At 32.4% G+C, this 25,056-nt stretch overlaps 1 protein-coding gene across 1 annotated transcript in view; it reads left to right on the top strand.

Moving 5' to 3' along the window:
• Positions 1-25,056, top strand: part of LOC143232372 (uncharacterized) — a 121,453-nt gene that overhangs the window by 81,680 nt on the left and 14,717 nt on the right. Inside the window, exons 2-3 of the mRNA XM_076467715.1 lie at positions 6,097-6,390; positions 12,705-13,010. Of these exons, the coding sequence (XP_076323830.1) occupies positions 6,097-6,390; positions 12,705-13,010 (600 nt within the window). The remainder of the gene's footprint in view (positions 1-6,096; positions 6,391-12,704; positions 13,011-25,056) is intronic.

Here is a 25,056-nt window from a genome sequence, read left to right as displayed (position 1 = left end):
CTTTCATAACTAAAATAGCACGTTTGCTCCAGATATGGATATTATTATTAACGTATATCAATTAAGTTCCTACTTCTTGGATTTCATATCTAACCATATTCAGGCAAAATTTTAAAGCTGTACATATACATAATGTTCTTTTAAAAATCGGAATAATATGAAACCTACTTTCTTGCATAATTTCTCTTTGAGAAAAGTTTTAGTCCAAATTTACTTCATCTTCTCTGATAGACGAGAAGTTAAATATTATTTTTAATTTTTCTTTTCACAAACGTAAAAGCCTCCAAGTAATAGAAAAACGTGTTTTTACCTTTAGATGCACTTCATGAACGATATTGAAATTTCCATTTGATTTCCTATTGATAGATTTTATGCAAATTTCCCACTTATTAGACTGTGTAAGGACACATATATAATACATTCTTGTGCCTTGTTAAACATAAAGAAAATTGTTCTTTCACTTAAAAATCATTTGCAGTCTTTCCTTTTGTCTACTCATTATAAATATATTAACTAATGTTTTGTACTTATTCTGTTATTGTTCACATTTTTGTATTCAAGAAAAAAAGACACAATTTAAAACTGCATAGAATATACAACAGAGAAATATTTATTTGTCTCTGGTTAACAAATGCAATCTCGTATTGACACAAAACTTCGGCTACAAGCCTGATGCTGAGGTTGTTCGTTTCCTTTACATGTAACGTTACCTTCTAAATCACATCTCTAGTTAAATTAACTTTATAATTTAACAGTCTTAATTGTTTCAAGGTTTAACTTAATCTAAAAGCGTTTCATAAAATAATTATTTCTTTCCCCAAGACTAAAATTATTATAAGATTTGTTTGTTTTGGTATTATACACAAAGCTGCGCAAGGGGCTACCTGTGTTCTGCCCATCACGGGTATCGAAACCCGGTTTCTAGCATTATAAGTCCAAAGACATACCACCGTGTCACTGAAAGGGGGGCTTGTTCTACGGACCCACAAAAGATTAGGAATTTGTTAACAATTATTTCAAATACATGCAGTTAGTGTTGTTAAAATAAAACATGGGATCAAGAGAAAATAAACAACCTTTTAGGAAAGTTTTATAATTTATTATTTTCCAAATCAAAAATTATTGTTTAAATTTTTCACACATCATCTTCCATTAAAGGATTATCAGAGAAGCAAATGTAACTATTCTTTTATTAAAACATTACCAATCGGTTCGTTCACAACAATAACATTCTTGTACAGTGCATTTAGGTTGTTAATATTATCTTTTTTATACTGTCTTTTTCGATTTTGTCTTAAATCAAGGTCTTACTCACTTAAACCAAAATATATAGATACTTGAAAAACTATAAAGAATTGTTACACTTAAGTTTTGCTGTTTTGTATTCAAAGAAGCTTAATAATAAATGAAGTGTCTCATATTATTTTTGTATTTTTTTACTTTACCAAACCAACATTGCGTACTTGAGTAAAATTGTAGTTCTATAATGAACTATGGTCCTATCAGGCTTAAGGAATTCCTAGCACAGAGTCCAGAGTTTGGAAAACTCTTAAATTAAAACATGCTGCTGATCTACCAAAGATGTTTTCGGGCAACGAATTAGTACTCAATGAGAGGTTAACTTGTCCAAACGGTTTCAACTGTATATTAAAACTCTGATCAATTGCAACAGTAGCGTAATTCCTAAAACAACAAAAAAGCCATATCTTTCAAGGAAAGGTTAAAAGTTGTGATAACCTTAAAACATGCTATGAAACCCTCATAAAATATCATAATACCCTAATAAATTTCTGAGAAATAAAATGACATGTATTAAGTACACACTGAAAAGTTCGTTTAAACTTAATGAAATCGTCAATAACTTTAATCTGCTAAAAATTATTTGTATTATCGATGTTGAATTTATAAAACAAAATAGTGATATGTGTTGGCCTGTTAGGCTAAGATTTTGTTGCTGTTTTTGAAACTAAGGCATCAATAATATAATATCTAGGAAAGTCTACATTTTACCACGAATAGAAACTAAAAGAGAAATTTGAAGAAAAACCCACTCGCGTAAACAAATCGTCTCGTTCCGAAATCTAGAGACTGCAGTGATACTGTTTACATGCAACCTTAGTTTCAAACGATATGGATAATCTAACAAGTTATTAAAAATACCAACACCTCCTGATCAAAGCTACCTACGTGAGTCAGAACTAAAACATTAACCTGGTAAATAAATTAATAATTTACTATATCACTCTAACTAGGAGGTTGCAGTATTATAAAATAATTAAGATGCAATGAGTGATGAAATTGAAATACCCTTTTATCAATATTATTAGCTATAATAACATATGTAAAAAGCTGTTAAACTTTAACATTTCAACTATTCATTCTGGATAGATTAAGGAATATTTACTTTATAACATATCTGCATTAGTATTAAAATGTCCAGTTTAGCAACTATTTAACTTATACCATAGTTAAGTTTAAAACTAGTAATTTTACTCAATATTCTATAGGGTATCTCATTTAAAACGTATTTCACTTAAAGGTTACAAATGTTCGTCTTTGATAACGCATTGTACACCTCGTTTATAAACTACTTAACTACCTTTAAGATTACAAATGTCAGTCTAGTTGTAGAACATCTGTAATGGCAATCGTAACGTGGCATTTATAGAGACTGAAATACGGTATAAAATCCTGACTTGTTTAACAAGGTACGACTGATTCAACATTGCAATGCTTTTAAAAGGAATGGTAACTCCTTACTGCAACATGTGCTTTACTGCCTTACGTGTAAGGAAATTTCTTCAACTATAGTATTAACTTTAATCGGTTGTTCCAAAGATTTTATGGTTTTGTGGGCAGTATTCAGGTATTCATGAGGTTAAGTAGATGTGTTTTATTTGGCCACAGAATCTCTATAAAAACCTGATTCTCGTTAAACGACCGCCCATTTACTAGCCACGTTCAATACCATCAGAATAGTGATTGCAGTGACTATAGGCTAAACGTTCTGGACCGAATAGCTTTGTTGGAAATTCAAAAACAAATTATCTTCGTAATAGCAGCATGAGACTCGGTTGTTCTAACTTTAAGATCCGACGAACACTGATTCTTTTAATTCTACGTTGAGCTAAGTTTCATAAGAGATGGTTTTGTTTATAGTCTGCTTTCTCTTGTTCTGAGGTCTTATAATTGTGTTGATGTCAAAATATATCACAAGCTCAATGTTCCTAATTAAAAGTCAAGCTATATTTTCGCAATACGTAAACTCCATGTTTCTGCTTTCAGTATTATAAAGCTTCCTTTAACCTATGCTTTAACTACTCCGTGAGCAACTGGTGTGACAAATAGAGTGACAAATAATACAAACAAGTCTTCAGAAAATTGCCTAACTGTTTATGTTTCTACCTCAATTCTGCCAGTACTTTAGACACCTGAGCTTGCGTGGGCATAAAACTTTGCTTGTTTTTTTGCAGTTATACAATAGGCTATCTGTGCTTTGCCCACCACAAATATCCAAACCAGGTTTCTAGCGTTGTAAATTCGCAATCATAACAAACACCAAAGGTAAAAGCTAACCTATAACATTAAGGAGATATAAATTTTCGTGTATTGGTTTTTATAACTAGCCTTCAGACAACATTTCCCAGCAAAAAAGTGTTAAGGTTAAATATATATGAAACTCAAAGTTAAAAACCTTTATAAGCTAAAACAATATAAAGGTGTAATTTATGGTACGTAATAAATACATGAATATACAGTATTTACATAAGTAACTGATGACTTATTACGTTATAAATTACCTTGTTCTTACAAAAAAGAAAAACGATAATACAATACCGAAAATTAACAAAGATATTGTGCATCACGTTATAAATTACTTTGTTGATATGAATACATTAAGGAATTTATCAGATTCTAGCTTGATTTCTCTAGGAAATTTAGCATATCATATAAAGACATGTATAGAGATGTCAACTTCTATCTTGATTCCTCCATAGGGATTAACATGTCATATGAATATGTCAATAGGAAGATTAACTTCAGGTTTCTTTTACCAGGTTATTTAGTGTGTTAATGTTCCAGTTAACCACCTGATAATTTTTAATATTTACTTTTGTACAAATATGTTGCAAATTTTCTGAAATATCTGCAAGTTTTTATACATTTTCGTCCATTTACGTTTTGTTTCCTGTCTTGCGTTGATTTCATAAGTACCGTAGTACTAATAATATGAATAGGCCAGATGTATAATACAAACTATTAGCCTCAAACACACGGCAAACATCTTACAAATAAAACTTTATAAGACTCCACACATGCTGTTTAATAGTAAACAAAGGAAATGTTTTGAAGACTATTTTGAATAATGAAGGTATCATTTATTACTTGACAATATTTTAAAAAGCTCGCTTGTTATTAAGCTCAAAACCGCTTAATAAGTTATTTGTACTTTGCTCATCCTAAGTCTCGAAAACTCCCGGTCTAGTCGCTAAAGCAACGGAGGGCATTACAAATGGAATGACACCCTTTAAAAAGCTCGCTTGTTATTAAGCTCAAAACCGCTTAATAAGTTATTTGTACTTTGCTCATCCTAAGTCTCGAAAACTCCTGGTCTAGTCGCTAAAGCAACGGAGGGCATTACAAATGGTATACAAATGAAATGACACCCTTTAAAAAGTGAGTTTGATGTTTCTAAGCTGTCAAGTTATGGGTAAAGACACTTAGTTATGTTCTGATGAATATGTGCGTGTTTTTTTTTTTCTTAGCAAAGCCACATCATGTCATCAACTGAGTCCACCGAGGGGAATCAAACCCATGATTTTAGAGTTATAAATCCGAAGAATGAACGACATTAAGCATATACAAGAATTAAACTGTTAACAAAGTTGCGTGAGTACAACTTTCAAATCAATATTAAGGACCGGCAAAATTTTCAAGATAAAGGAGATAATTAATATACTTAAATGCCCCTACGTTGTTTATCGATATGTTGTATCTCCGTGTGGATGGGATTATGTGGGATGGATCACCCATTGTCTAGAGCAGCGTACAAAATATCATTTGAAGCATCAAATATCTAAAAATATCTGGATCAGGAACTTGACGACATTCTGAGATAATATGTAGTTCAAACTACGAGGAAGTAAGAACGAGATTCTGGCGATCAAGAAATTGAAACTAATATTAAACTCTTAACTCATAATGGATAGGAATTCTTCTAACAATATTTAATGTATGATTCGTTTTATAACTTATATTTTTTTGCATTATTAAGGTTAATTTTCATTGTTTGTTTATTAAATGGACTTAGTACAAGCCCACATCCCCTGAATTAGTCGTATTTTTAAGGCTAATAATAGTGCTAATAGAGAAGATAACCCAAATGATGAATCAATGAAACTTATTTACGATACATTTTTAGTTTATGGTATTGCACACTTTTAGTTAAAAAGGTGTATTAGATTAGCTACATCAGTAGCTGAATTAAAGTTTGTTCTAATTGTGAAGGTTACGACATGTTTTGTAAACATCGCTATACCGTAATACGACAATATTTTCCTACTGTGACGTAACCTGGCAATAAATCAAGTATTAGAAGTTGTTTTTTTTTTCTATTTGCAGTGGTTTAGCGGTAAGCGTTCAGATATATGACGCTAAAATTCGGGTTTCAATACCCTTGGAGGGCAAAGAACGGAAAACCCGTTATATATATATTTGTAGTTAGTGACAACCAATTCTTATTATGTCTGTTAATCTAGTACCTTATCCTTCATAATGTATTTTCTAGTTATTTGGGTGTGAGAGTAAGAATCCGGTGGATTTGAAAACTACTGCAAAGACGTGTACAAATGTATTAGCATACGAGATAGCGATTTATTAAATGTTCAAAACAAAACAAAAATTCAAATTATATGCACAGTTTAGGGCCTGTGATAATCAGTAAATTGTAGCTAAAGAACATAAAGTTTAACACATGAAAATGTGATTTCGAATCATGCCTTTACGTAGATTCCATTTAACATAAACATTTATCTTTTAAAATCAATAATCGTCTTAACGAACCATATTTCATGATTTTTTGTTGTTTATTTTCAGCAAAATTAGATGCAGTCAAAACCTACATGCGCATGCGCAGAGTACCTGATCATTTACAAAACAAGGTCATCAAATGGTTTGACTACTTGTGGATGACTCAGAAATCATCCGACGAGGAAAGATCTGTTGGGTGTCTTCCCGACAAACTTAAAGCCGAAATAGCCATTCACGTGCACTTGGACACCTTGAAACGTGTAGAGATATTTCAAAACACAGAAGCTGGGTTCCTATGTGAGCTGGTATTAAGATTGCGACCTGTTCTTTTCAGTCCCGGAGACTACATTTGTCGGAAAGGTAATACTTAAATTACAGTTGTAACAGAGGGTTATGGATATTTTTTTGTAAGAATAGGTTTTATGCTTGTTTGTTTGCTTCAACAGTGATATACCAAAAGGAAGATAACTAGTCGGTGCCGCCCTCCACTAATTCCTGCTCTGTTCTTGTATGAACAAATAGTGAGTTCTGGCGCCCTCTTATAGGTATCGATAGGAGAGTCAGAAAATGGAGTGCGTGTTTTGCAGTAACGAATTGCGAACCATAAAGTCTTGGATTTAAAGTCCAAGGAATAAGCAATACACTTAAATGTAAATATTTTAATTACACTGCCATTCCACTATTAAAAGGTAGCTTTTTTTATAATGGTTAGACAAGGTTTCAAAACAGTTGCATTCATAACGACGCTGATGATTTTAATAAAGGGTTTAATATTATTTACGTCATTTAATACATAAATGATTCTGTTGATCAATAAATATATATTTCTTATATTTCTATGTTTACGTACTAGCTACAGTTGGATGATAGAATGTGTAATTAAAAACTTGTTCAGTGTCAACGCATCATTACAGACAATTTTTAATATATACATGTATATCAAACAATTTTTCAAATATGTCTTAGTAGTCGTTAACATGGTATAATTTATAGCAGTTAATTATAGATCGAAAAGTCCGAGGTTCGTGGCGTGATTTCGCTGATACACACTTCACTTTAAGCAGTAGTGTTTCATAAGACTGATAGCCAACCACGTTATTCGATTCATTCGGTTTTTGTTAAGTAAAAAAAAACTACACAATTGCCAGGTGGCTAGAGCGTTCGATGCGTGATCTGAGAATCGCGGGTTTGAACCCCGTCACATCACACATGCTCGCCCTTTCAGCCTGGTTTGTTTGTTTGTTAAATTTTGCGCAAAGATTCCCCAGGGCTGTCCACGCTAGCCGTCCGTAATTTATAAGTGATAGAAGCTGGATAGATTATGGCTGTGATACACAGGATAAACAAGATTGAAAGCAACTAATAAACGCTATCTATCGCCAAATTGACGAAATGTGGAAATGACTACCACGTCATGATATCTACACATCTAAAAGGACTAGAATATTCAGCAAATGGATTCGAATCTGCGGTCTACAGATTTCGAGTCGAGTGACATAACAACCAGACTCATATATTGATCATTTTAAAGATGTATAGTATGCCCTTTTAAAACTCATACACAGTGTTTAATGAAAAAGAAAATTCTCATCTTCGCCTCATGTAAGTAGAATTCATAAATATTGGTGCATCAAGGACTTGTGGCCCCATCAAGATGTTCAGAGGGAAAGATCAGGACTTACCAAGAGCTTTAACTGTATTTTATGATGCTGTTGGTCGTACAGATACATTTTCACAAGAATTAGCTAATGAAACTTTATTGCATCTAAAGTTCAGAACGCGCATGAGGAATACAAATCTGTACGTAGATTACACTAGAATTACTTAATCAGTTGACAGAAGAAAAGTATTAGAGGATAATAGGATTACGTCATGAGAATAGAGAAAGTATCGCAACTAACCTATAAAACATTGAAGTACTGCAAGACTATACTGGGGTTTCACGAATTGAAACTCAGGAAAAAGTTCAACTATGTTCAACACGGTTCAGATTTATGTATTACTATACAGCCATCACGGTCTGTTCCAGTTCTGAGAAAGACTTCGAGTTTTTGTTTCAGTCGCAATGGAGGAAAAAAATATTTAAGTATATGAAGTGAATTACAGAAAATGAAAAAACGTCAAATATGGTTTCAAATCTGAAATTGAAGTTGAAAGAGAAGAAGCTGATGACCTTAAAAAATTTAAGCTTCCAGCTGTTGTTTTGTAGGTCATTACGTATTTTGGGGAAGACAGTTTTTTTTCCAACAGTTAAAGTAAGTAAAATTTATATAATTTATAATTTGCTTTTTATGTGATGCTATTGAATACAAATTATTCATTATTTCATAAATGTTTGCCAAATGTATATGAATGACCATTGAAAGTATCGATATGGTTAGTTGTAGTCTCTAAGGATAGAAAATGTGTTCCAAAATTTAATAACGAAAATACTGTCACGATATCATATTTACGTTCAATATAAAAATAGATCAAATAATTTTATTTACTGCTCTTTAAGCTTATTTAAAACACAAATATATTTAAAGAAAAAAGTTCTGTTGAACTTGGTTATTAAATGGCCAGTAATAAAGTAATTTAAGGTATTTGTTTTGAATATTTTTACAATAAAATCAGAAATGTTTTTTGAGTTTTCGTAAAAGGAATATCTAGCAATAAGTTGTGAGTCGAGTTGTAAGAGTGTGTATGTGTGTTTTGTTACGGCAAAGCCACATCGGGCTATCTGCTGAGTCCACCGAATTGTAAGAACGCTTACAATACACAAAACATTAGTAATGATCTATAATTGAATTATTTTTACAGCCAAATCACATAATTATAGACATAGAAAAGACTGTACATATCCAAGTCGATCTAGGTGCTTTAGTCAGGTCTAACTATAGCTGTTGCATTGATGATTATAGTAGGTAAAAGGAAATTTGGTCATATTTACGCATGACTTTAGACCTCTGGGGTACCTATGTAAAGATAAATACATATGTCAAATAATAACTTCTCCACTGAATGTATTTTGATTTTCTTCAAAACGCACGTGTATCATTTCTGTCTATTTGGAGTGTTTGAAGTTGCTGAAATTCGGAATTTGTTTAGAGTATGTGCTACATCATAGAAAGAACCACTACCTTTCTTTCCGCTAATTATTCTTTATCCACTGACAAATATTTCTTATTATAATAGCACGTTTTCATCTGAAGCCAGTTTGTGTATAGTTCTCCTTACATTTTTGATGCACTACATAAACACTGAATCAACAATAAATACACAACATTTACCATGCAAAAATGTCATACTGTTTTGTATATTATGTTTATAGTTTTTATTTATTGTATTACATATGTACTTTCTATAAAATCCCATAAAGTTTCTTCCCACTGTTTTCTTCGTTTATGTGTCTGTTTTAGAAACATGTAACACTGACTTTCAGATTCTTAAATATAATTTTCGAGAAACACCTACCATATTCTAGAAAAGGAAGCAAGAGCACAAATTACCTACTCACAACACGGGTAAGAAGTGACAATAAATAACTATACGATACTATATCGAGGCTCCTGATTGGACTGAAGATCGATAGGTGGGCAAGCTTAATACCAACAACAGTGGTAATTCCTGCTCTAATCACGTATATTAAAACTGTTTCGGTTAATAAACGCGTAGCTGGATCTCAGTTTTAGAATAACAGATCTCTGATGACATTTTGAACAAGATAGTATATTAAGAGAACGTTGTAACTAAAATGTGAAAAATAAATTGTATGAACTCGTTAACAATGCTCATTTACATAAAAAGCCTAAAATATCAACAGATGACAGTTTTTTCTTTAACATTACCATAATATATACAAATTAAAAAAGGGTTGTTCATATTAATCGGGCCTGGCATGGCCAAGCGCGTAAGGCGTGCGACTCGTAATCCGAGGGTCGCGGGTTCGCGCCCGAGTTGCGCTAAACATGCTCGCCCTCCCAGCCGTGGGGGCGTATAATGTGACGGTCAATCCCACTATTCGTTGGTAAAAGAGTAGCCCAAGAGTTGGCGGTGGGTGGTGATGACTACCTGCCTTCCCTCTAGTCTTACACTGATAAATTAGGGACGGCTAGCACAGATAGCCCTCGAGTAGCTTTGTGCGAAATTCCAAACAAACAAACATATTAATCATTATATTACAAAGAAGTTATATTAATTTTTTAACATTTTAATTTCAGGTATTTTACACGCATCAACCTCGAGATAATGTCACAGACTGTAAGAAATTCATAGAACAAAAACCTACGTGTGTTCACAGTTATTAAAGACTTTTTGGATTTTGAATGGACGAGCAGATATTAACGAGAAATTGGCTAAAGACATCATTATTGAAACTACCAGAAACCAAAAACTTTTGCAGTTTACTGAATACTTGAAGTTCTTTTGTACAAAGAAGAGAATGTAAAAGAAATTTAGCAATAATACTTTTATGTAGTGAATGGAACTACAAGTATCATTTGAATTATGGACGACTTTCTTCGTAATTGGGATATTTTCACATTACACTTAGTTATTTTTTGTGAACCATTTTATAAATGCCGTTTATTACGTAGCATTTTTAACACCAGGTGCTCAAAGTGTTTGTGTAAAATAAAGCAAATTTTTAATTTACCAATAATACATTCACGGTTGTTTACATTGCTGCATTATATAGATATATATATATATACACAGATATAAAGTCATTATAATACATATTTTTAAAATTCCAGAAGCAGTAATTTTACTACAAAATTTACTGGAAAACTCAATTTACGTTAATATTTATTTTTACGGTTGATGGTAATTGCTATGGTAACTAGTTGCTAACAGTTTGCTTTAAAATTTAAAGGCTATTTTTTGTAGTTTACTGTTAAATAATCAATTGTATTGATTAAACATGTTAATTTAGTGTTAGTGTAAATTAAAATTAGTTATTTTAGTTTTCTTCAACATTTTCTTTATCCGTAGCCAATTCATGATTTTTGGAGTTGTTGGCAATTACATAATAGTCATAGATAAATAATAAATAATCAGGCAATACTGGAGGAACCATTATTCTTCTAGATCCAAACGGAAATACATCTAGTTATTGAGCTTGTGTATCTCATCTGACAAACAAGACCATTAGGTAGTTTAGTTATACTGGTATTTATAGATATTTATTATTTATGAACATTTCAGGGATGAAAAATCTTCTTAAAATTAAAAGAAATTCTCGCTTTTGAGTACAAAACTCAAAAAAAATTTTCAATCCGCGTGAGGTTTAAGTTAGCTGTCGGTTGGAAGACCGAAAAGGTAGTAAAAGACATTAAGTAAACAAGCTTATGCAGCACCTATACTAAAAACATTCAGGAAAGATACATTTTTTTTGTGAATAACTGTACATTATTTTGTATTTGTTTAATAAGTTAACTTACTTTGAAGAGAGAAAACAACAACTTAAAACTAATATCAAAGTAAAAGGTTAGATTCCCAGATAGTTTCCATACTGTTAGTTGTTGTTCAGCGCCCATAGAAAAGTCCAAGTTAATTAGATTTAAAAACCACTTGATTATTTACAATGGTAAATTATACATGTAAGTCCTACGTGGCAGTTAATAAAGTTGCCAAGTTGTAAAGCATAATTTTACACAAAGTCTTAGCATTTAGCAATACATTTCTTTTCATATTTTTCTGTTCGTCCAGACTTAAATTGTCTGTATCGGTCATTGAAACTATCCTTTATATCTGTAACGCATCATGTGTGCTACTGGGCATTGAAACTATCTTCTTTATATATCCCTCGAAGTCACAGATTGCGTTATTGATCTATGAAGCTGATCTTCCTCATATCTGTAACACATATTTTATGTTTTTGGCCATTGAAAATGATCTTGCTTTTATCTGTAGCACATTCTTTACGCTATTGGTCGTTGAAATTAATCTTTCTTCCACCTATGACTAATATTTTATGCTATTGGTCATTGAACTTATCTCTTTTGTATCTGTAACACAACTATTGTTTTATTGGTCATGTAAACTGACTTCTCTTGTAACATATACTTCATGTAATGATAATTGAAACTGATCTTCCTTCCATGTATTACATACATATTATGTTATTGGTTATTGTAACTGACATCCCTCGAACTTGCAGTTTGCTTTATTTATCAATGAAACTGATCTTACTTGTTTCTGTAACACGCTTTATATTATTGGTCATTCAAACATATAAAGAAAAATAACTCAATTCTACTAATCAGACCTAAATCCTCCGTAATGTACAAACAAACCTACATCTCTGTTACCTTACACACATATAAAATAAATTTTGGCAACAATAGCGCAGTATAAGATTCAAAACGTAATTCTCTTTCATTAAAAAGTCTATAAACTCAGCAGACTGAAAACAATTGAAATAGTGATCAAAATTGTTCTCGTTGGAGCAACAATTTCACTCCAGAGTAAGGTTGCGTCTGCTTCGTTCCACCTTCTTAGACTTACATCCGATATAAAAATATTTAAAATATCACAGTGAGGGAACAAAAAGATCCTATGAGGTCCCTGGATAGAAATGTTTCTAACCTCATTAATACAAGCAGTTTATGTTATGAAAAAAACTGATATCATATTCATTATAATGTATTTTTAGTGAGAAATAATAACTTTTTTATATTTTACATGAACAGGAGAAGTGGGAAAGGAGATGTACATAGTGAACCGTGGACGTCTTCAGGTAGTCACAGACAATGGTAAAACAGTTCTGGCTACACTCAGAGCAGGAAGCTACTTTGGAGAAATTAGTGTTCTCAACATGGGGACTGCAGGAAATCGTCGTACAGCTTCAGTGCGATCCGTCGGCTATTCGGACCTCTTCTGTTTGTACAAACAAGACATGTGGGACGTTCTGAAGGACTATCCAGCCGCCCGCATCAGACTGGAAGCTATTGCTGTTAAAAGGTTAGAAAAGTACAGAAAAGAACCTCTTAGGAAAAGTAAGTAATTGTCGACTTTTCTATTTTTTTTTAATAATTTTTATTTCAGCATCTGCTTGTTAAGGTTTATTTTCTTTAGGTGAGAAAAGACTCCTAGTAAATTCAGTCAGATAAGTTACAATACAGTGTGATTATTGTAATGTGATTAATACGTTATATTGTAAACAGCAATATAACCATTTGGATGTCGCTTTTAGTATCATCATGAATCTTATTGTATCTGTTGGATCACTCACTGAAGTTTTTCGGTTAACCAACACCAACACTAGGTGCTTCTGCGTCGCCGTGTACTAGAGGGGTAATAAGCTAAAATTACCGAGTGTAATATATGTATAAATTTATATTAAATTCTTTAGATAGCTCGTGTTCTCTTAAAACTCTTTATTACAATTATATTCAATAGCAATATCATTGTTGTAGAAATTAATGTCAATCTAACTGTTAGAATGATTAACTACTAAACAAACTTTCTTAACTGATTTCAACATGTATCTTATGGAATTTAATTAATAAAAAACACAACATTTAAGCCACAGTTCTCTATCATAAAGAATATATTATACGTTTATGAAATTATATGTTTATATCTCTGTCCATTTTATGATTCTACTCCCACCTGTCTTATGTGTGTGTGAGGTCACATGAGTACAAAATTATTCGCTTTTTCTGCTCCCCAGCCCATTCGCACAGGGCTAAATTATGAGCTTATAACTCTAAAAATATGGTTTTAATATTCATGAAAGGTAGAGCATAAACAATTCATCACATAGTTTTGTGCTTTCAGCAAAAATAAAATAATTGGTTTTTGACCTTCCTATTTGTTCTCGTTTTTTTATTTATTTTTGTTTCTTGCTGCGACTCTTATGAGGTTTTCTTACCAGTTTCTACTAGTTATTGTTAGTTTATTGTGATATTTTAAATAATTGTCACTTTTCTTTCTTATACTTCTTGCTGTATGAGTCTATGACGTAATTAATTGATAAGCTAGTTTTTCATCTGAAAAACAAACAAACTGTAAATTGTTGCTTTTAACAACTATACTCGTTAACTAAATATTTATAGGAGTTTCTTCAAATGGCCGGTTAATTATAACACAATTAATCCAGTTTTTCTGCTTTCTTTATAATTCTCTATTTCACTATTACCTTTGAATTATTGTTTTATTTTCTTTCTAATTTCCGTTTTTGTTATTAACTTCTATTTTGTTTCTTGGTTTGTTTTGAATATCGCGCAAAGCTACACAAGGGTTATTTGTGCTAGCCGTCCCTAATTGAGTAGTGTGAGACTAGAGGGAAGACAGCTACTCATCACCATCCACCGCCAACTTTGGGCTACTCTTTTACCAACGAATAGTAGGTTTGACCGTCACATTATAACGTCCTTTCAACCGTGGGGGTGTAATCCTAAGGTCGCGGGTTCGAATCCACGGATTACGAGTCGAGTGCCTAAACCACCTGGCTATGCAAGGCCTTTTTTGTTTCTAATTATCCTTTTCAACATTACATTCTTTTTGTTATTTCTTTCCTTTCTGACAATTTTCTCTGCTGCTACACTTGTATTTCTGTTCTATTATTGTTTCTTTATAACATTGACGCTTGATTGTGGTTTTGCTATGTATAACGAATGGATCACGTTAATGCAGTCATGCGCATCACTAATTACTTTTTTGAGCGAAGAAATCGATAAGGTATCACAATTTATAGAGATAATTGTATAACGTAAATAATCTGCTTTACGACTGAAACTTATAAAGTACCGCATTACAAGAAAGGATATATCAATGAAGGCCATTTACCAGTGAAATGAATGAAGTTCCCAAATTAAAAACAGGTGATGTGGAAGTGAGAATTTTTTAAACAGTAAAATGAACTAAGTTTCTGAGCTACAAAAAACAAAAAAAGGTGACGTAGGAGTAAAAATACTCTTTACCACTGAAAACAATGAGGAACAAGATAGGATGACATAGCAATGAGGATCCTTTTCACTAGTGAAAACAATAGAGTTCCCGAGTAATTAGATAAGATACTATAATAACAAGGATTCTCTTTACCATTGAAACCAATGGAATTCTTGAGTAACTAGATGAAATAATATAATAACGAGGATTATCTTTACCATTGAAACGAATGGAGTTCCTGAGTAACTGGATAAAATGATATAAAAACGAGGGTCCTATTTACCATTGAAACAAATGGAGCACCTGACTTACAAGAAAAGACAACAACGTATTGCACTGAAATTTTTAAAATTTCAAAATTTCAAATTTTAAAAATTAGAAGAAGGGATATTAAATCAGTGATAATGTTTTTATTAAGCTGTTGTACGCAGTATGCTATAAAGAAAGAAAATAATGTGGTATAAAGAAACAATTTTGCTAGTGAATGACGCCATGTTGACGATGCTTTAATAATTCGAAATCGTTGTAGAATTTTGCCCTTACATATAAAAATAATTTGACTAAAATGCTAAGAGGCAGACATCAACTTGCGGAACTATATTCGTTTCAAGCAATAAATAAAATAATAGGGATAATAGTTATCTATTTATATACAAACATATGTTTTCCAGACTAAGAGAATCTCATAGTCTCACTGATGCATGATGTCAGAAACTGAAACTTGACCATCTCTAAAAATCACCAAATGTAAAACACTGAATTCCAGTATTGCATTGTTATGAATGTATATATAGTATATAATGTTTTTCCATTAAACATAGCTCGACATGGCAAGGTGATTAGGGTGCTCGACTAACAGTCTGATGATTTCGGGTTCGAATTCTCCTTGTGAACTACTCACTAGAGGGAAGAATGTGTGTGTGTGTTTTTTTCTTATAGCAAAGCCACATCGGGCTATCTGCTCAGCCCAACGAGGGAAATCGAACCCCTGATTTTAGCGTTGTAAATCCGGAGACATTAGAGGGAAGAAATCCAGTGATTATTAATGGATTGACTGCAGCTCATGTAATGAATCCACAACTTCAAGTGCAGAGAATATTTTGTAGTATCCCATAGATTCAAAACCAAGCTCGGCAACTCCGAAATACGAACTATGGCATAAGGTCATTCCACACCCTTGTTACTTATAAAGTGTTTTAAACGTGCCGTGTTTAATATCGCACGTAGATTTAAGTATAATCAATTTCTCATATTTCTCAACACTCAGATAAGGAACTCTGACATTGTTCTTGAAAGGTGATATTAATGGACGAAGTTTCAAGCTGCTATAAAAGATTTTCATCAGGGCCATCTGAGATAGTAATTCAAAACATTATTAAACATCTCCAAGTCAGATGAATTGCATTAAAATACTTTCAGATATAATTTACTCTTTCTAAACGTCCTCTGAGATTGATTAAAACTATGTTTTGGCTCACATTATGATACCTAATGGTTCTGATGAGTATCTTCAAAAAGGTTTTCTAATCACATCTTTCAGGGATACTCATCCTTAATTCCAACTCAGTTATTTAATCAGTACTAATACTATTTGTCAGTTCTTAGTTTGCGTTAAAACAAAAGTCACGTGATGCATATTTTCCTTTCCTTTTATTCTAGATTGTTTTATTTCGCTCTCTCTCTCCCTATGTGGAGTTAAGATGGGCTTGATGGTCGGGGACTCGAATCTCATCACTGAACATATTCGTGCTATTGCTCATAGGAACGTTATAACGTGGGGATCTATCGCATTATTTTGTTAGAATAACCTAATAGTTGACGGTAGGTGATGTTAGCTAGCTGTCTTCCCTCTATTTTATCAATTCAAAATCAGGAACTGCTGGCAGGGATAACTTTCATGTAGCAATATTAAACAAGCTCCCTCTAGACATTAATTTTTAGATTTTTCTGAAGCAACCTCTTTCCTACTTTACACACGTTCTTCTTTGTCGTTGTGTAGTGAAATATTTCTTCACTCTATTGTGAGTGATTAAATACTTAGTAGTAGTTCAGTATTATTGTAATTATTGTAATAACAGCATTGTTATTGGAGGAATTCATTAAACAGAAGGACAAGCTACACTTGTTATGTTCTGTTACATCTACACCTATTATGCTGGAAGGTGTATCTCTATAAGCTTCTTATGTTTAAAAATAATATAGCAGCATATACTGCTTTATAAAACCCTAATTCTCTGCTTCAATAGAAAAATCCCTCAGTGGTACAGCGTCAAGTTTGCGGACTTATAACACTGGAAACTGGGTTCGATACCAGGGGGACAGAGAACATATATCCCGTTGCTTAGTTTTGTGCTTAACTTCAAACATGAGCAGAAATGAAATAATTGTATATTTTAGCAGCTTTGGAGTCGCTTTCAGACTTGTATCAAAAGTCTGTTTTGTTTATTTTAAATTTTGCGCAAAGCTACTCGAGAGCTATCAGCGTTAGCCGTCCATAATTGTGCAGTGTAAGACTAAAGGGAAGGCAGCTAGTCATCACCACCCACCGTCAATTCTTGGGCTACTCTTTCACCAACGAATAGTTAGGTTTACTGTAACATTATAACGCCCCCACGGATGAAAGGGGGAGCATGTTTGGTGCGACGGGGATGCGAAGCCACGACCCTCAGATAACAAGTCGAGTGCCTTAACCACCTGGCCATGCCAGGCCTAAAAGTCTGTAACCCATTGATATTAAAATTAAGAACAGCTAAAATGGGGTAGAAAACATATATAAAAGAGCTTGTCGCCCTGTTATCGCGGCATCATTGGATACTTAACACAACTAAATCGGACAATTAATTACACTCCTAGAACAATTAAGTACATTTTTGATGACGTCACGAACATAACCTTGACCTTATCATAAACATAAACCTTCTCCTTTTGATTTATTTATTATATTAAAATATATATTTTTATTTTGTATATTAAGTTCTCAACAAATAATGCCAACAGTTTTAATTTCACTACAATACTCAGTATCTTTAAAGTGTTTCGCTATTTTAAAAACTTAAACTCCATTTTAGCTATTGCTTGTTGTTTCTTTTAATTTTGTAGTGCGTGGTACATCTCCAGCAAGTATCATTAATGTTGAATTTCATATCTAAAAGGTTATAAAATACTAAAAATTTAGTTTTATATTATGTTTTGTATTGCTCTGTAAACCAAAAACAAACATCAAAATTTTCAATTTTTATGTGTACAGAGATTCAAAATTTTCTTATAAATGCTGACAGTTTGCCCTTCCACTTAAACACCGACATATCATATTTCCAGCATTGTGACTACGTATCTGTTATATGCGTTCACATCAAAGTGTGCTTAAAACAGGTTAAAAATGCTCGAACAACATTTAGAATGACAACAGATATTATTAGTGCAATGTGGCTTTGAATTGCTCGAAACTATCGTTGATGTGCGCTTCTACTTGTTGTGCAGTTTTTCAGAAGTTTGTTTGTTTCTAATTTCGCGCAAAGCTACATGAGGGCAACCTGCGCTAGCCGTCTCTAAATGAAAAGTGTAAGACCAAAGGGAAGACATCTAGTCATCATCACCCACTGCCAACTCTTAGATTACTCTTTTGCCAACAAATAGTGGGATTGACTGTCACATTATAACATCCTCAAGGCATGTTTGGTGTGACGGGGATTTGAACTGTCAATCCTTAGATTACGAGTCGAGCGCCCTAACAAACTTGCCATGACGGGCCGTTTTCAAAAGTATGGACATGATCTTTACTTCGATTAATCTTTATTATCATATATTATGAATGTATGAATGATTCATAGCTGAAAATGGCATTTCCAAAGTCTCATCTTTCAATTTCCTCTAGGTGGACTGAGCTGTTAGCCCGATGTAGCTTTGCTATATAAAACACACACACTTACCTTTAAAACGTTATGTTTATATATATACATACTTATTTTGTCAATAAAATTCAAACTTTTATGTCAAAAGAAAATCGAATATAAAAATGAAACGTGACTGACACATTATTTTAATTACTTTTATATTAAGTCTACTACTCAAAGTGCTTAAATCTCAGTTCTTATCAAAAAATATATTGAGGATTTCTGAGGATCGTAAAATGTCTCTGTAACCACATAGCGATCTTTTTGTAACTTTAATATTTCAAAATGAGTTCAACTTTCAATAAACTCGTTTATTAAAAAGTGATTTCAAGCTCTAGCCTGTTTGTTAATGAAGCTGGGAAGTTTCCTGGACGAAGCCACTGGAAAATATTGGAAAACCTCTATATAAACTAAATATACGGCGACGTCCAGGTGATGTCTGACTTGTTGACTACACCAAAGAAACACTACTAGCTTCAGGAGTGAATTGAAACAGTCAATTCCATTCCACTGAGAATGTGTAAGTTGCTGGAACGATTCCAAAAAACTTACAAGCCCCAGGCGTAGACAAATAAGATTAGTTTACAGTTGATGATAAGAACTTGCAACAAACTTTCACTTAACATGTAATAAATACACGATTTATGCCAAGTACGGCTTAAAGGAGTATTACATGATTTCTTATTGCTCAGAAACAAACATAACACCTTTTTTGTGATAGTTGAGCGTTTCTGTGTTTACGATGAACACTTTACATATATGAATTATTCAAAATGTTATCGACTTATAAGAAAGAAAGATACAGTATGAAATATCTGTTTTACTAGTGAAATGTACGAACATATTAGATATCTTAATATAGCAGTAAGAACCTATAGCGAAATTGACGTAATCACATAAACAAGAATAGTTCTACAATAAGAACCTACTTCATTAGTGAAACTGATGAGAGTTATGTAGTTTATTTATTTGTTTTCTAGACCGAAGTCTATCTTCTAAGTCCATCGTGGGGAATCATGTCTCGAATTTTAGCGTTATAAATCCCTAAACTTACCGCTGTTCCACTGGAAAACAAAGTTAGAGAAAGTGAAAGTAAGGGCTATTTTACAAATAAAATAAAAATGGTATTTAAATTACTAGAAAAAAATGATACGATAATTAAAACCGAATATACCAATGAAATCAATCCAGAACCATAGTTACTATGCGGTTTGAGTATTTTTTTTTTATTAACATCAATGCAGTAACCAAGCAAGAATAAATGATCTGAAGTCAGACAGTAGTGAAAAGGATGTAGCAACCAAGTTACAAGAAAAAATGAGAACATTAGTAATAAAATATTTTACTAATTAAACTGAGGCAGTAACTAGTCGCTAAAGAAAGAGCAGTGTAGCAGAGAAAGTCTGTTTCACTCTTTAGATTGATCGATCCCGGACTCAAGAGTCTAGAATTAACCATCAAGTTTCAAGAGGCTAATTTGATGGTAAAACTCATGCATTACCAGAAACATCAGTTTAGAATAGTGTGTCACGAACAAAATGCATTACTAGTGAAACCAATATTCAGGTTTTTCAAAGACAGACGACAATAAAATCTGCCTTTGTTAGGGTCTAAGTGCTGCAGTACCGCAGTTGCTTACTTTAATAACCACAGAGACTCCTAGTACTGGGACTGTAAATTAATTTTTTTGTTAAAAACCAATTTCAAAAATAAGATATTTTACAAGTCTAAGTTTCGATAACTAACAACTGTTATTACTTGTATACCACTACATCAAGGTAAAACTGTAATTGTGCTTTGGTTGAATATTATTTCAATAATTATGATACAAAATCTGAAACGTTGATATAACTACAATTTACACAATAATATGTTAAAATGTATAAACAATGCAGAAGAACTTAGCTTTTTACTGTTTGTAACTGACTTCTTGTGTTTTCTAATATGAACGTTACTTGTTTGTCGGTTTCACCCCCATTAACTTTAATCACCGGTTTCGTATTTAGCTTAGTAAACTACCATTTCTTCTCAGAAAAGTAAGATTTTGTTTCATGGAAGACGAATACTGTTTAAAAATTATATACATGGTTTACACGAGATATTAACACAAACAGAACGAACCACAAATACTCCTTATTTCTCAATAGCATTCTTGAAGACGACAGTCAAAAGTTCCAGCAAAGTCAGGCAGTTGCATGTCCTAATTTTAACTGAGATATTGTAATTGCCGTAAGATCCTATGATATGACAAAGATAAACCTTTGCTAATAGTTAAATAAAACCGTGCCCAAGTTATTACAAAGAAAGGTATGATAAAGAGAACCCTTTGTTACTAGTTAACTGAACCTGTAACTCGATTAGTTACTAGAGAAAAATAATCGTTTGTTACTAATTAGCTGTAGCTGCGACCAACTTCAAGAGTATAATTGGTGTGTTAATGAGAACCTTTTATTAAGTGTGACGTGAAGTTGTAAGTGGGTAAGTTAATAGAGAAAACGAGGGGACAGCTATAACTCTTTGTAAGCGGTTAACTAAAGCTATATCCGAGATTGCAGAAACATAATTTATGGTAATAGGAAATTATCATGAAATCTGTTCATTGGGAATTTATTTATTGTCAAAATCGGTGTTTTTACTTGAGACAAAAGAGAAATGAAGGTACATTATTACTGAAACTTGTGGTACTCGAGTAACTATAAAGTATAAAAAATTAAGAAAATACTTTACAGTACAGCAGGTACAACATCCGTGATACTTATGAGAATTATAATACACCAAGTACTTATTTTATAGAAGAAAAAATGCTTCAATCGAGTGAACAAAAAGTATGCTATAGCACTATGAATATATCTTACCAGAGATCCACGATTTTATGTCTGAACTACTACAGCAAATGATATAGTATTAACGTTGTACATTATTGTAACTGGGATAGTCGCTGAGATTTTAGAGAAAATAGCATAACTGTTATATATCCAACTTTACCACATACTTTTCAATTTATTTAAATGAATATTGAATCAATTGTAATCTATTTGGTAACTAAATTAATTATATAAAGTACATCGATAAGATATTTTTCTGAGTCATAGATATGTAAATTGTATTTGTATTTTGTTTACTTGACACAGCTACGAAGGCAGCTAGTCAGCAGAGCTTTACCTCTTACACTAAGAGATTAATTATTACTTTAATAATATAACCCTGACGAAGAGCGTTGTTATTAGGCTAGCTGTATTATTTAACTTTGGTTATTTAATCCCAGACTCTAATGGTTAAAAGTAGTTAAGCACTCACAGTTTGTTAGATGAAACAGGTGGAACGAGTGGGTTTTATTTGGAAATTCCGGACTGGCGTGCACATTTCAGGACACTAATGTGAAAATGTAGAATTTACAGGTCGAGTTTGTAAGATAGATCTATGGTCTGGCAAAAAATAAAAGTTTAACAATTGGCAGTTTTTTTCTATCTTATAACAAATTCTAGGTCATTTCACTTAAGCTTGACTCCACGCAGGTTATTTGAAGGTCAAAGTAGGCTAAATGGACTCTTCTAAAAACAGCATTGCAAAAAAAAATACGTATAACGATGCAATAAATGTGGAAAACGTTAATTAATGAAATAAATAAGTTGAGTTAATCGAAAAACAAATACAAAATATTAAAAGGTGAAAAGTAATCAGTAATCAGCAGTCAAAGTAAGGTCATTTGATCACCATATATAGATAAATTTATTCATTACAAGTCAGTCCATTCAGGCCATGTCAAGTTAAGCTACATAATTTCAAGTCATTTAAGGCCACATTAAATCATAATGGTTATGTAGGTTTTGGTCAGGTCAAGCGTATCATGTCATGCCAATCTATTTTTTAAATGCTCATGTCTGTGACTAGATAGTAAATAGTTAACTAAACATTTAAAACATTAAAATTTAGTATGCGAATATGAGGAAATAGAAGATGGAAGGATAACAAAAGACAACTATTAGGACGAGAATGAAAAACGTAAGGATGTTCTATACTGTTATAGTACGACTCGTAAATAGGATAATCTGTGGGATGAACAGAAAGAAAAAGATTAGATTATGCTCTGAGGAGGGATATAACTGACAGAACTAGTGACACAGTAAAGAGTGCAAATAGTGATGCAGTATTTATACTTTATTTCTGGGCTAATGATGTAGGAATGGGTAGGTCAGATGAGCTAATTGTTAGAATACGGCTGAGGTTAATATGTAAGGACAAACAGGTTGACTGGAAACATTTGTGGGATCAGTTCAATAGAAAAAAGGAGCTGTTTGGTGATTTGCACTTACATAAGGTAGAGGCTGGAATGTCTGTATGGAATATTAATTCAACTGTTAGGGTAGCTTTAAACAAGATCTAGACAGTGGTGAGGACCTGAATAATGAAGAAGGAAAAGGAATAAAATGTACAGAAACGTATTGTGTAAAAACAAAGTGCAAAAGTAATTTTAATGGTAGACTAGGTTGTTATTATTGTAATTCCAAAGTATAAAGTAAAACGAGTCACTTTAAAGCACTGGTCAGAACATAAATTTCACATAGATAATTTTGGCGAACGTAATGATTTAATACAGAGTTAGAGATTGCTTGATAAGGATAGAATACCAAAAATAAAGGGAAGTGACTTTATATGTAAAATATGAGTTACACCCTGTTCAAGTTGAGGCTGTCAAAGCCAATAGCAATTAAGATGGTTCTATTTGGGTTTCTTTTAATAGTTATTATGGGAGGAAGTTGTTAGTTAGAATTTGTTTCAGACCACCAGATGAAACTGGTGAAAGGATATGAATAATATAATTATATGAGATTTTCATTTCAGATGTATAGACTGAGATTTAAACAATGTTAGTATACAAAAATTTCATTTCCGGCATATAGAGTGAGATTGAAACAATGAGGGACACAGGTTGTTTTTTGTTTAGAAACTGTTTGGGATGGTTCCCTTCTCATATTTGTTAGAGCACCTACTAGGAACAAGTAAAGAAAAATTTAAAAAAGAAATAAATGTTGGTATGGCTGATGCAATCATTAAAAACCAATCCAAACAAGATAGTAAGGATAGTATTTGCATCATCTCTACATAATAGCCCAGGCATGCAGCGTAGTAATATAATAATGGACAAAAATAAAAAAGGAAATTAAACGTATTTGTGACAGAATTTATGTATATATTAGTATATATTAATTCTTGCCTATATCTACATAAATATTGAATACAAGTCTAAAGCGGTTGTAATATACATGTCATTGGTTAGACCACAACTGGAGTACTGCGTTCAGTCCTAGACTTGTTACCTTAGAAAGAACATTTAATTGTTGTAGAAGTTTCAAAGGAGGACTATTAAGATCATTACTGAGATGAAAGGTTTGTCATAGTTTAAGATTTCTGAGTTAGATGAGGCCACATTTAGGTTTAAGGTTCTGAAGAAAACTTATAGTGTTGATGTAACACTTTTTTTCTTTCTTTCGTATTTAATGATGAGAATGGTAAGAATAGAAAATACAGATATAAAGAGTGCAAGATAGAAGTCATATTTAGCTAACAGAGCTTTATTTTTAATAGAGTTTTAGTGTTTAGTATGAATGCAGCTGATTTAAAAAACTTAAGAAACTTTTTTTATAACTGTTCCAAGGATAAGAGCTGGTTTTGAGTTTTTGAACAGTATACCACTTAATTAAATAATCAGTACTTCTAATAAGCTTTACCATAGTAAATTCGTAAAGGTTTACCAAACCGTGTGGATTGTTTGACGCTATAAAATCTTTACCCTAAGAGTACCTCTTACTTCACCAACGTAAACTTAACAATTGCAAGAGGGAATGACTTTAATAACACTAAACTGATTCGTATAAAGAATTTCATTAGTTTAACCTTATTTATGATATTCTCCTTCTGGAGAATGCAGACTGATGGCCGCCAAATCGAAAAATATTTTAATAATATTTTTAGTGTGTCTTAATTAACGTGTCTTAGAACCAACAAAGCTTATTCATAGTATTTGTTAATAACTGCTCTATATAATGGCTTCTAGAGACTTAATTTATAACTCTGTGTGAACCAATTTACAGAATCTAATATAGGCATACCTTCTGTCTGTGTCAACAAACAAAGATGTCTGTGTAAGTTTGTTTTCAGTACTTAATAAAGACATATCTTCCTCTGTACCGACATACAGACATCGAAAGTCCAGAACAGTTACTTAATACTAGACAAAACGATTGGTTTCAGACCA

The sequence above is a fragment of the Tachypleus tridentatus genome, chromosome 11 (assembly GCF_004210375.1).
Source record: "Tachypleus tridentatus isolate NWPU-2018 chromosome 11, ASM421037v1, whole genome shotgun sequence".
NCBI lineage: Eukaryota > Metazoa > Arthropoda > Merostomata > Xiphosura > Limulidae > Tachypleus > Tachypleus tridentatus.
This window is presented reverse-complemented; position numbering and strand designations above follow the sequence as displayed.